The following is a 14,627-nucleotide window of genomic DNA, read 5'->3' as shown; positions in this document are numbered from 1 at the left end:
TCTCTGCCTGTGTCTCTGCCCCCGCTCCCCATCTCTCTCATGAATAAATAAATAAAATCTTAAAAAAAAAATGAGTAGCCAAGCCACAAATTAAATATTTACAACTAATATATTGGATGAAAGATTTGTAACCAGAATACTTAGAATAATTCCTACAATCCAATAACAACAACAACAACAAAAAAAAACATACTTTTTTAAATGAGCAAAGGATTTGAATAAACACTTCACAACAGAAGAAATATAAATGGCTAAAAAGCACATGAAAAATTATTCAACATCACTAACCATAAGTGGCTAAAAAGAAAAAGACTGCCATGATCAAAGATCGGTAAGAGGGTAGAGCAACTGGAACTCCCATATATTGCTGGTAGGAGGATTAAAACTACTCTGGAAAACTGTCAATTTCATAAAAAGCCAAATATACATAAACATATATATAAAAACATATGTGTGTGTGTATATATATATATATATATATACACACACACACACACACACACATGCACACACCAGCAATCCCACTCAAGGTATTTATCCAAGAGAAATGAAAGTATGTGTCCACAAAAACCCTTCTATACAATTGTTCATTACAACTTTATTCACAAAAGCTAAGAATGGTTCTATGATCCACATTACAATGTCCTTCAACATGCATTTTAAGAATAAATTCATATTAATGCCAATTTAGATTTCCATTTAAATAATGGAACCATATAAAATGTGTCTTTCAACAATTATATGATTTCACTCATATGTGGAATTTAAGAAACAAAACAGTAGGGTAGAGGAAGGAGGAAAAATAAAACAAGACAAAGTCAGAGAAGGAGACAAATCAAAGAAACTCTTAATATAGGAAACAAACTGAGGGTTGCTGGAGGGGATGGGGATGCAGGGATGGGGCATGTGGGTGATGGGCATTAAGGAGGGCATGTGTGTAATGAGAATTGGGTGTTATAGAAGACTGATGAGTCACTCACTGAACTCTACCTTTGAAACTAATAATATACTATATGTTAATTTAATTTTAAATAAAATTTAAAAAATAAAATGTGTCTTTCAGTATGCCTCTATCAACTACCATCTTTAGGGCAAAATCTTACATATTATGAAAAACACAGAAGCTTATATGCAAGAAATGCTGTCTCTAATTCTGCGTAATCCATTTTCTACCAGTTCCACCTAAACTCTTTTAAAATGATTTTTTTCCTAGTCTCTCCACTCTGGAATCTAAGAATTCTTGAATGATGCATCAGCCCTTACAGATCCCTTCACATTCTGGTTTTATTCATCCCCTGAACTATAACCAATTAAGCTGTTATACTAAACCAGATGATGCTTCGTTGCAGAGGACTGTCTTGTGCTGGATATTTAGCATCAGGGCTGGTCTCCATCCACGCCGGGTTAGTATGACAATCACAGTGTCTCCAGACACAATCACTCACAGTTGAGAACAAGACTTAAAAGATTATCTCAATATGTTTTCTCAAGACTTCCTATCATTCTTTCTGCCTTAGGCAACCCTGCCTCTGAGTTTCCAAACCGTTACCAAATCTTCAAGATCCAATTTAACAATTTTTCTAGCGAGCTTTCCCAGCCAGCCCCACTCATTGCTTCACAGCTCCTAAAGCACCTCAGACCTCTGAAAACACTCTTAGTCTGTGAGTCCCCTCAAAGCCAGACCTTTTAGCTTCTCATTCTTGCATCCTTAGTGCCAAACACAGTCCATGACTGTTTAAGTGCCTGAATGGCATGCTCTGTAAGATACTTACAAATATACCGTAGTTAATGTGCTACAGAAACATTATTATTCAGCCTAACTGCATGGGCTTCTGGAAGCAACATGTTCTTAACTTACTTTTCAAGTGACAAACAAGAAAGTAGCATGCACATAGCTGCTAAATAAAGTCTTTGGTGTCGCAGTACTTGAAAATGTTTACTGCTCCAGATACCTAGTCAACTGCCTCCACCCACTGTCATCGTGAAAATATAAATGAGGGAATTATGAAAGTAAGAAGTATCTTGCCATCCTTCAAGACTAATATACCAGGAATCAGGCAAAAATCAAACCAAACAGAACATCTGAAATGTCAGATTAATGAGAGCAAAATGGGAAGCATTTTCTTTAAGCAGTGCCTGAATGTGATGTGTGGGAGAACCTCACACAATGGTAATTATTTATCAAGCAAATGTGTGGGGGTCACAGCACAATGTGGCATGTGATAAGCATACGAAGGAAGCTAAAAGCACATTATATAACAAAATGGTTGGGACAGGAGGAAGGAGATGATGTTTAATCCTTTGGAGAATAACGCTGCATCTTCTGACATACTACAGCTTGCCAAGGAGCAACTAACCACACAAAATCCTCTTCCCCCACTTGAAATGAGTGACAGGATCATTTCATAGCCCACAGTATCAGTGTGTGGCTGGCATGAAGTACTGAATGTTTACGTCATTTTAATTATGCTCCTTATTTGCAGCTGCATTTTTTTAAAGCTTTATTGAAATTCACACTATAAAATTTACTCAGAGTATATAATTCAACAGCTTTTAATATATTCAAAGAGTTGTAGAACCATAACCAAAATCAATTTTAGAACATTTTCATCACCTCCCCAAAATACTCCATATCAATTAGCAGTTAGTGTCCATTTCCCTTGAAACTCCCAGCCCTAGGCAGCCACTAATCTCCTTTCTGCCTATAACAATTTGCCTGCTCTGGATGTGTCATATAATCATATACATAGTCTCTTGTGACTCGCTTATTTCACTAAGCATGCAGTTTCCAAGATTCATCCACATTATAGCACACATTAGCTCTTCATTCCTTTATACTGCCAAGTCACACTTCCTTGTATGAATGTAGCACATTTTATCCATCCATTCATCAGCTGACAGACATTTCAGTAGTTTCTACATTTTGGCCATTATGAATAATGTTGCTGTGGACATACGTGTGCAAGATTTTTTTTTAAAGATTTTATTTATTTATTCATGAGAGACACACAGAGAGAGAGAGGCAGAGACACAGGCAGAGGGAGAAGCAGGCTCCATGCAAGGAGCTGGATGTGGGACTCGATCCCAGAAATCTGGGATCAGGCGTGTGCAAGCTTTTTATGCTGATGTAGGTTTTCATTTCTCTTGCATATATAACTAGAAGCAGAATTTCTGGGTCACATGATAACTTGATGCTTAACTTTTTTTGTTTAAAGATTTTATTTTTAAGTAATGTCTACACCCAACATGGGGCTCAAACTCAAAACCCTGAGATGAAGAGTTGCGTGCCCTACCAAATGAGCCAGCCAGATGCCTTTGTGCTTAAGTTTTTGAAGAACTGCCAAACTGCTTCCCAAAACAGTTATACCTTTTTAAATTTCTATCATCAGTATATGAGAAAGTTCCAATTTCTCCACATCCTCACCAATACTAGTTATTATGATTTTTTAATTACAGCCATCCTAGTGAGTACGAAGTGGTATCACATTGTGGGTTCATTTTAAATATGTTTGTTTGTTTGTTTATCTAATTTTTTAATTAAAAACCTATTTAATTTTTTGAGTAGGTTCCTTGCCCAATGTGGGGCTTGAACTCATGACCCCAAGATCAGGAGTCACATGCTCTACTGAGGGAGCCAGCCAGGAGTCCCTCATTGTGGTTTTGATTTCCCTAATGGCTAATGTTGTTAAACATCTTTTGATGTACTTACTAGCCACTTGCATATTTTCATTGAAAAAAAATGTCTAATTCAAATCTTCTACCCATTTTTAATTGGATTATTTGTCTTTTTATTATTGAGTTATAAGAGTCATTTATGTATCCTGGATACAAGTCCCTTAACAGATATACCATTTGCAAGTATTTTCTCCCATTCTGTGGGCTGTCCTTTCACTTTTTGGATGGTATTCTCAGCACATGTGTTCCTAAATGTTCTTAGCTGAAATAGTCAAAGTATACTTCTGGTGAACTGAGAGGAGGAAAATGAAGCACAGGTCCATTTAACATTGATAATCGAAGTAGTAACGGCTAGTTGGGCCCCTACCCTCAACCATTCTCTCTTTCATTATCAGTGACAGATTCCAGAAGAATCAGAATAGCACAGGGATGTCTTGAAACAAAAGACAGCAACTGCCCTGCCTTGGCATTTCCCAGCCTCCCTTGCAGCTGGTTATAACCATATAATTCCATTCACATCATTATGGGATCAGAAGTGTTATGTTCAACTTCTGGAAAGTGTGCCTACAACAAGAGACAGTGCTATTTAAGTGGGATGGGGCATGGTGCACTTAAGGTGATTGGGAAAGTAAGCCATGCACAAGGGGGAATAAGACCTGGCACCAAGAAGCATGCTACTTATACTCACCCTGGTCTGATCTCCTCTAGGCTCTCCCAAATCAGAGAAAAAAAAGAAACTTTGCATTATTTAAGCAATCTTATTTTGAGTTTTTCTGTTACATGCAATCAAACCTGACCTAAACTCATGCAACAATTAAGTGAAAGCTCTTGATTTATATCTACATAAATCAAATGCTAGCCCAGGCTCCATGCTGCTGTTTATGAAGTATTTTGCCTGTTGTCACAATGTTATCTGACTGCTTTTCCAACCCAAGGAATAAAAAAAATAGCAAAAACTGATACCAGAAAAGAAGACAAAATATGTTTATATGTTAAGCACATTCAATCAACTGTGAAATTACTATATGAAGGTACCGATAGGAATGCTCTACAAATTCCATCAGAAACCCACTTACAATACCCATCTGCTCCATAATGGGTTAAGTTTATTTTCTTTAAGCAAAATAACAAAAAACAAAAAAACCACTGGAGTTCACAGCACTGCTGTGTGGTACAGAAGAAAAGGATAGCTAACTGACAGTTGCTTGATTGAATCTAATCCCAGTTCTGTCACTTCTAAGCAACAATTCAATTTCATTTAATTCAATACAAATTTGGTGAATGCCCACCATATAGAAAGTCTTGCGTTTAGTATCGCAGTACCAAGTAATCCTAAACCAGGGTTTCTACCCTCGTGGAATTCATAATCTAATAGACAAGGAACAAATTACTTACAATTCCCAGTCATCCATTTGGCCAGGAATCGGAGAAATAGACAAGAGAAGAACCTACCTCATTCAATCTCTCCACTAAATAAGCTTTCTGAAATGCCAGAAGTACCTCAGAGTACACTCACGCTCCCTCCAGATTTTGCTCCAAAAGTGGGAAACACAATGACGACGGGGTTGGTAGCAGGAATCTAACAGCCCCACAAACACTATCCTTCAGTAATATCAAACCTGAATAGATGTTTCCCTGATTAGAAATGAAGAAATAAGCAAAATAAGAGGAATCAATAATGCAAAAGTAACATAACCCTAAAGACTCAAGAAGACACATAACATAAAGTTATTTTCCAAGTTAACCAAAAACCTTTAGAAAAAGACTCACAATAAACATGTATCACTTTTGAAAAACTATTTCTGTGATATTAGTATTTACATAAGATTGAATATACTTACATAAAATGTTAAATCCTATAAAGGGATCATTTTTGTTCCAAGAATTCTGGGGAAATTTACAAAAAACAAACTATCTCCCACCTCTGCACTGTTCAAAATGCATCACAGAAGCAATACTGAGTAGGCAGCTGGGTAAGAACCTGAAGCTCAGGGAAAAGATCCAGGTAGAGATAATAAGTCTCAGAGTTACCAATGTAAGGATGGCACTTAAAGCCATGAGGCTGGACAAGCTCTTGAGGGTTAGGATGAGAAGAGCTCAAAGATGAACATCAGAGGACTTCAACATCAAAAGGTCTGGGAAATGAGAAGTTGTAAATGAGTCTAGAAATCGAAAAGTCAATGGGGTATCAGAAAACAAACAGGCAGGTGTATTGTTTTAGAAGTAAAGCAAGTATGTCATGGAGGGGAGTGTGACTGGCCATATCAGATGCTGCTGCCAGCAAAGAGGAGGAAGGACAGGAGAGTTGACAACTTGATGTAGCACATGGAGATCATGATAGCTTGACAAACACAACCTCAGTGCAGAGGAGAGACAAAGGCCAGACAGGAGAAGGCTCAAAAGAGAATGAGAGGAAGAACATTTGAGATCTTAATATAACAGCTTTTGAAGAAGTTTTGTTGTTTATTAGAGGAGAGAAATGGGCAGCAGACAAAAGGGAAGGCTGGTCAAGACACGGGTGTTTCACTGGTGACACTGGTGGCATTTTTTTTTTCAAAATGGAGGAAAAAGAGTATTTTGTGTGCTGATGAGAATAATCCAGTAGAAAGGGCAACCCTCATGTTAACAAGAAAGTGATATTGTAGAGTAACACGGACAGGATGAGAGACAAGTGAACAGAGAGGCTCAGGAACACAGCTCACACAGAGACGGAGGAAGAGCAAGGTGTCTGGGTACCAGGATGGAGTGGGTGTTTACGGCAGTGGATGATCTCTTCTCATTGCTTCTACTTTCATAGCAAAACAGGACACAGAATTATTAGGAAAAAGGCTTATAAGGAGAAAAATATGAAATATTCATCATTAGGAGAATGAAAGAATTAGAAAATGCAACACAATTAGTGGCTAGAATTAATGGCTTACTTGAGGCTAGTGCTCATGAACCTGAAGTGATCCTGGTGAACATGCCTAACTATGTCTCTAGAAAGAAAGGAGGCAGAGGTGAACCTTACTTAAGTTGAGGTTGTACCAGCAAGTCTAATAAAGGAAGAGAAACACAAAAGAGCATATTTAAAATAATGACTATTATGATTGAAATTAAACTAGATCAGGAAGGAAGCGAGGATGTAAGAAATTGAGTAACAATAGGCTCAACTGATTAGAGAGAATCTAAGGTTACTTACCAGGAAAAAAGCAGAGAAGGATAGAAGGTGATGTCAGAAAGAGAAAGGCTTGCAGTGGAGATTCTAGAGCAGTTGTCAGTCCCTGTAATGACAAGATCTAAGCAACAACTGTGAGAGTGGATGGCTGAGGCAGAGTAAAGAACAAGAAGACCAAAAGAGAGAAGTTCAAGGAGTCAGGAAGCAAGGTGCTAAAAAGGTTCATCTTAAGCAGTATGGAAATCACCAAAAATTATAGGAGCATTAGAATTGGAAAGACTCTAAAAGCAGCTCAAAACACAGAAAAAAAGAAAAATACAGACTGCAGAGCGATGAAATCATGTGAATGGACAAAGAAAGAAAGAAAAGATAGCCACAGGAAATGACATTTAAAAAGCAATGGCTGAGGGCAGTCCCGGTGGCTCAGTGGTTTAGCACCACCTTCAGCCCAGGGCCTGATCCTGGAGACCTGGGATCAAGTCCCACGTTGGGCTCCCTGCATGGAGCCTGCTTCTCCCTCTGCCTGTGTCTCTGCCTCTCTCTCTCTCTCTCTCTCTCTCTGTGTGTGTGTCTCTCTCTCATGAAAAAATAAATTAAATTAAATTTAAAAAAGCAATGGCTGAAAATAGAGAAGTCCAAGAAATCTTGTGGCAACAAGCATGATTCAGTGATGGATGCTGCCAAAGCTGCCAAGTGCTGCATCCAAATTCCCACTGGTTTTTTTGTTGTTATTGTTCCACCACCACCACCCCCCCCCCACACACACACACACACTGGGTTTTTTACTGAATGATCCACAGCAATCTAACTCAACATGACCATGGCTATATTCATCATCCTCCATCCTTGAGCCTCCTTGGCTGTCCCTCTCAGTAAATGGCACTATCTAGTTGCTTAAGCCAGAAACAATCCCCTCCTTCATTCTATATTCCAAGATCCAATTGGTCTCTAAATTTAGTTCTAAACATCTCCCTCAAATGGATCCCTTAGCTTCCACTCCCACTGCTACCAACACTAATCCAGGACCCTTTTCATCTACTCTTGCCATCTGCAGACCTTTCTCTACTCTGCCAGAGTGAGTTTTGAAAAATATAACTGTATTACCTACTACTTAACTTAAAGCCATGTAATGGATTAAGCTGAGAAACCTCAATGTCAGGCCCTTGCTCCCCTTCTCAAGCCTTTCTCCTCCTCTTCTTGACTGCTCTAAAGTTGCTGGTATCTCTAGGGACCTCAAATGGGCCACATCCTCCTTGACTCCAGGCCTTCACACATACCATTTTCTCTACCTGGAATAGGAGTCTCAATCCCAGCTGACTCCAAATAACCCATCAATCATCAACGAGATGTCAAATCCTCCATATGCCTTTCTTCAACCATCCATCTAGACTAGATGAGTGGTCCCCCTGTCATGATTTCCCAGAAAGCAGCTCTGGTGTCAGCAGACGTAGATTAAAGATGTCTATAAGAAGAAGGAAACTGAAAAAGTAGGGATGCAGGCCCCTTACCCTACTTTAATATGGGAACTCTCTTTTTTATTGTTTCATATATGCATAAATGTAAAATTTTATTTGAGAAGAGGGTTTCCCTATAAAGCAATTTAAAAACCACTAGAATAGATCACCTCTAAAGTTTTTCCCCATCCTCAGAGTCTATTTATAAAATGTTACTCTATATAGGTGAAAATAATTCCACGGTAATCCCTGGTCAATCTTTGTGAGGGGTGGACAGTGGTTACAATCATAATAAAGATCATCATTGACCAAGTGCATTTGGCATGATCAAGTCTAGCAAACCATATTAACCACATTAAGCACACTATCTGGTATACATCACTGCTGGCTCACCTTTGTCAATTATTTAGGGAATGTCACAACTACACGGTAATACTCAGACTTATGATGTAGTGGCCAAGAGGCAGAATAGGCTCTAGAGGCAAAATGCAGGAGTTTAAATCTCAGCTATATTCCCTTGGAAAAATCACTTAAACTATTTATGGCCCAGATTCCCATCATAAAATGGAAAGGATAATACCTGCCTCACAGGATTAAATAAGATAAAGCACAGAAAAATTTAGAGCACTTAGCACTGTCTGACACTTAGGATTCAGTAGATACCCACTATAGGTAGACACATGCAAATACTCAAGTTGTACTACACAGACTGAATCTCTTCTTGAGGTATCTGAACCAGTTCTCACTGGCCTAAAAGTTAGCCTCTTCTACAATGACATTCTCTGTCACTTTTTTCCAGTCCTGGCAATATGCTCGTTAAACTAATTTTCTCATGGTAGTGCCAAATTTATCGTGATGCCTAATGGCACACTTCTAGGTATGTGGTCTTCAATTCATTTATTGTAAAGTAAAGCATAGTTTTTCCCTCTCAGCATCCATCCCATAGCCTTGGTTATATCATCTGAGGGAAGAGGAAGCATTAATTATTTTTGTATTTGTGGGTCCGGGATCCCTGGGTGGCGCAGCGGTTTGGCGCCTGCCTTTGGCCCAGGGCGCGATCCTGGAGACCCGGGATCGAATCCCACGTCGGGCTCCCGGTGCATGGAGCCTGCCTGCTTCTCCCTCTGCCTGTGTCTCTGCCTCTCTCTCTCTCTCTCTGATGTGACTATCATAAATAAATAAAAATTAAAAAAAAAGACTCATGTGTATTTGTGGGTCCTGACCTGAAATGAACTTCTGTTACAAAAATCTCATACTGTAAACTTCTGTTATATAACTATGAAACAGCCTTATCTAAAGACCAGTATTGCCAAAACCAGAACTGGCAAGGAACCACCATACTGTCAGACAGTACAAAAGAAATATTCTACGAGTACCAAGATTTTCCTTAGTGTGACAGAAGGACCTAGAAATAAATGCCAGAGAAGTAGTAGTATTATCAGACGAACTTTTTTCTGTTTTTAACTTCCTCCTCTCTGGCAAAGAGTCTTTTATAATTACTGAAAGTCATACAACAAGGCAAAAGATAAGCAGTCTTTGAGTAAACAGTTTGCCTATAGCCCTCCATCATACACAGAATACACACAGAAAATTCCCACACATGAAAACGAATATTGTTCTGTATTAACAACCCACCAGCTCTTGTCAGCTTTGTCACCTACTTCCTCATTTTCACTCATTATTCTTTCAATGCCACAATTAGGCCTATGTCAACAATGAAATGCTCCAAGGTAATTTTTTAATTACTCATTAGAAGGACTCCAAACTCCAGCCAAGATCAAGCTATTACTCTATAGCTAAACACAGAGACAAAGCCTAAACCGGTCAAAGTGAATACAAAGCCTGGAAATGTAACAAGATAACATTCTTTCAGGCCAAGGAAATCTCTTTTTCAAGTTTCAATTAACTTCCACTTTTTAAAATAATTTTTATAAGACTCTTTCATTAAGCACAATAATTCTAATAACTTACCGGTCAGCAGCTTCTACATCAAAACAGAACCTTCTGTCAATGGAGTCAGTATGCCTCTTGGTACATTCTTTCAAAAAGAACACCTCTCCATCCCCCTGCAAACAATCATTTTAATTATTCTCAAAAACTACAATATAAGCATAGACACACCAAAGAACCCTATATTGGGGAGGGTGGGGCCAAGGTTCAAGATTTTAAGTCCCCTTATTTTATTCTCTTTCAAACAAGTTTGTTTAAACACTACTTACAATCTTTTTTTAAAAGATTTTATTTACAGCAGCCCTGGTGGCTCAGTGGTTTAGCACCGCCTTCGGCCCAGGGCGTGATCCTGGAGATCTGGGATCGAGTCCCACATCAGGCTCCCTGCATGGAGCCTGCTTCTTCCTCTGCCTGTGTCTCCACCTCTCTCTCTCTTTGTGTCTTTCATGAATAAATAAATAAAATCTTTAAAAAAAAAAAGATTTTATTTATTTGTTTGAGAGAAAGAAAGAGAAAGCAGGAGCAGGATGAGGGGCAAAAGGAGAAGCAGACTCCTCACTAATCAGGGAGCCTGATGCAGGGCACCATCCCAGGACCCTGAGATCAAGACCTGAGCCAAAGGCCGATGCTTAACTGACTGAGGCACCCAGGCACCCCTATTTATAATCTTAATCATTTTTGTCATGTTCTTTTCCTTAAGGTTTTCTGGATCTTGCTTTGATTACAGTAACATTAAACCAGACCTCATAAGCACTAATTTTAAAAGGTAGATTAACAATATAGTTTCCACATGCCAGAACATGTTATTCTCTTATTGCGCTCTTTTTGAACGAATAGTTTTGTTTAATTCATATTGTTAAACCATATGTAAAAGGCAATATGTGACCTTCTTTACCTATAAAAACTTTAATTCCATATGAATCTACCTAAAAGGTATATCATAAGGCCCTAGAGTAGCTATTGTGATCATCGAAAGTTAGAACCAGTCAATCAATGTGGATTTTGTTTCTGGAGTGGATCACCCTGAATTTATATTTACTTTATTTGTTTTAATACAGTACTATTTTACCTCACTAAACCATCCAATGGAAATAGATGCAATATAGTTATAGTTATAGTTATAGTTCTGAGTAAAGAACTATAAGAACTTTGAGTACCTACTTTTAGAACATTCTTATATTTACTAAAACAGGAGAATCTCCAAGTAATACTAAACAAACATTCAAACATGCCAATATTCAAAATGTCACAGTCATTATATTCTGAAATGTTTTTATTATGCGGTGGTTAAATAGAGAGACATCACTAAGCAGACACGTCTTAGCATTTGAGTTAGTCCTGACAGGAATCTCACATGCAAATCTCATGCTCAATCTTATCCCCAACAGCCTTTAAGATTGATATCCTCCTCACTTACTCCTCTTTTCCATGGCCTTGATTTTCCATGTCTATTTTCATCATTATAAATCTATGTTTGTATTATAAGTTGCTTTAAATATTTTTCAGGAAGATGCAAAGTATATATAAATAGAAGTGAACTTGAGTTAATTCTGTACTCACCTAGGCAAAATCATGCCCATCCACCCAGCAAGCAATGACTTCCGCTTTTTTTTAATGTGTTACCCATTATGTTCAATATTGGTGGAAGAGTTTTGCCTCCTCCAGACTACTGATTATTGCTATGAGCTACAGTTTCTATTTAAAACCCAAAGAGCGATCATTTTTCCTACACAGCCAATTCCTGAAATCTTCTTGCTATCATGTGTTGTTTTGCTATTTATTTCTGTGGGAGGAGTAGTTAACTAACTAGCAACTGCCTAAGTGAGAACTTTGTAAGTCTAAATGGAAAACAGTAAAATTCATTACAGATTGTCATGTATCATGTTTTCAGACTGTGAACACATGTGTGCACATCAGATCCACGCAAATATCGATCTGACTGAACACTGAGTTGTGAGCTCATTGTAGGGGTTCACTTTATCCTCCAATAATGGTGAAATAAAAGGATTCTAGTCCTGACCATTAAAATCCATACATACAATTCAAAAACCACAAACATTGTTGTTTAGTGGCCTATTTTATTTAGAAATAAAAGAAAACAAAGACCTTAATCCTAAAACCAAAATATAATGTATTTATCATTAGTGAATAAAAAACACCATTAAGATGTCAGCCTCAAAAACTGCCTCACATAGAATACATAATATATAATCAAATACTTACAAGTTTTCCCCCAGATCTATGCTCAAATGGGATTATGTTGAACTTCTTGGCTGCTTTCCGATACATGCAGTAGTGTTTGACCCAACTGGAACCAAACGGAGCGGGCCCTTGAACAAGAAATAGAACTTTATGTTTTTCCTCATAAATAAGCAGATATGCAGAGTTTCAAATATATTACTAAAGAGGAAAAGCCCAATAAACAGCAACTAATACTGCTCAAGGAAACAAACGACCAACATTGTTGATTCCAATTAAAAAAAAAAATAAGTAGGCTCAGAGAGATCATTTCAGAGAAGATTCAATACTTTTCAGCAGCAAAGCAAAGAGCTGAAGACATACTTTTCAAATGGTTTGCTGGACTGCTATCTCACACCTAAAAAAAATCTCTTAATTATGAGCTATATTTTTTATTTCCAGGTAGTAAGAGCTCACAAGGGTTTCAAGAATTCCATTCAATGTATATGTTGGTTTTGGATTCAGTTCTGGCCTCTCAAAAACAATACAATCATAGAATCACAATGCTGAGAAAAAGCATCTAGTCTAGCATCTAAGAGAGCATTAAGTCCACTATAGCACTTTGGTGGGCAGCTGCCCTTACTAATGATGGTAAAGCCGAACTTTAAAATGCAAGATGAAGAATAGAGAGGTGAGCTATTCACAGTGACCAGAACATTCTCAGAACTTCTTTTTACGGGGGGATTCCTGGGTGGCTCAGTGGTTTAGCGTCTGCCTTTAGCCCAGGGCATGATCCTGGAGTCCCGGAATCGAGTCCTGCGTCAGGCTCCCAGCATGGAGCCTGCTTCTTCTGTGTCTTTGCCTCTCTCTCTCTCTATGTCTATCATGAATAAATAAATAAATAAATCTTTAAAAAAAGAAGAAGAAGAACTTCTTTTTACTTCATATAAAGTCAGTATTGTCAGCACCAGAGCTCTTAGAAGAGAATGGTCCATGTCAGGAGTACCTAGCAATCTAGTTTCATATGCCAGTAAAATCCAATCATAACAAAAGTTACTCCCAACAGAGGCTGACAATGTTGTCTTTTACCAAGACTTAAAAAAGAAGAAGAAGAAGAAGAAGAAGAAGAAGAAGAAGAAGAAGAAGAAGAAGAAGAAGAAGAAGAAGAAGAAAGCAACTAGCATCTTTTATCACCATCATTTTACCTGTAAACAAACAAACCTTCTATACCTAAAATTCAAGAAGGACAAGCTTAGGAGGGAGAAAAGGGCTCATTCAAAAGGATCCACCGAGCTTTAAGAAAAGCTTCGCACATTGTCTTGGGGCCAGTGGGAGATGAAAGGTGTTACTAGACCACAGTAAATCTCAGCTCAGGCCACCAGGAGTGCGAAGACCAGAATTCAGGGACCACTGGTGTGTGTGTTATGAATAGCTAGCACTTGTATCCTATTCTATGGTTCAAAATGTATTGTGCAGATATTTCATTCAACACTAAGAAAAAACTTTGAGGTGGGGGGATGGTGCATTACCATCTCTTCAGTTTAAGAAAACTTAAGCTTAGACCAAATGCCCAAGAAATGACAAAGCCTAACCTCAAGTTTGAGTTTCTGGTTCCAAATATCAAAGTCTTCCCACTCATTAAGCCACCATCATTTCCCAGATCCCACCTGACCCAAATACATAGGCTTTTCACAGCCATCCATGCTCCAGATAATAGCCTAGAGAGCATGACATAGATGGACAATCTCAGCATTCAGGACCTGCGTGATCTAGAGGACATTATTTCTCCCCATTTTCTCAATGGTGCTTCCATTTTCTCAATGGTAAATGGGGTAATAATAGTACTATACACTTCAGAAAGTTTTTTAAAGGATTAAATGAGGCAAGGTGTATAAAAAGCTTAGCACAGTGTCTGGCATACAGTTAACAAGAGGAGAATTTTGCCACTACTGTTTTCATTCTATTTTTCCAACTACTTTCAGCCCAATTCCTTTCAAAGACAGTAAGTTGAGAAACGTTATGAATCTACAAATTAAAGTTTCCTTTGATTTTCACTGGGCATATAATACAAAAATTCTATCCTTCCTATGTCTCTACCCTACATGTTAATTCAGTTCTTTCAAGTTCAATGAACAAACTGAGATAAAAAAGCTAAAGCATCGGAAAAATTCAGAGTTCCGCTTGCCATGTAATTCCTCTTCATGAGACATGAA

The 14,627-nt window shown here is 38.1% G+C and overlaps 1 protein-coding gene across 6 annotated transcripts in view; it reads right to left on the bottom strand.

Moving 5' to 3' along the window:
* ARHGAP10 (Rho GTPase activating protein 10) overlaps positions 1 to 14,627 on the bottom strand; it is a 318,329-nt gene that overhangs the window by 159,097 nt on the left and 144,605 nt on the right. For all 6 annotated transcript variants that reach the window (XM_038558962.1, XM_038558960.1, XM_038558961.1 and 3 more), the window contains 2 exons: positions 12,460 to 12,566; positions 10,258 to 10,352 (listed from right to left, as the gene is read on the bottom strand). In XM_038558962.1, the coding sequence (XP_038414890.1) occupies positions 10,258 to 10,352; positions 12,460 to 12,566 (202 nt within the window). The remainder of the gene's footprint in view (positions 1 to 10,257; positions 10,353 to 12,459; positions 12,567 to 14,627) is intronic.

This window comes from Canis lupus, chromosome 15, assembly GCF_011100685.1.
Source record: "Canis lupus familiaris isolate Mischka breed German Shepherd chromosome 15, alternate assembly UU_Cfam_GSD_1.0, whole genome shotgun sequence".
Classification (NCBI taxonomy): Eukaryota; Metazoa; Chordata; class Mammalia; order Carnivora; family Canidae; genus Canis; species Canis lupus.
The sequence above is the reverse complement of the archived record's forward strand: the minus strand, read 5'-3'. Positions and strand labels throughout refer to the sequence as shown.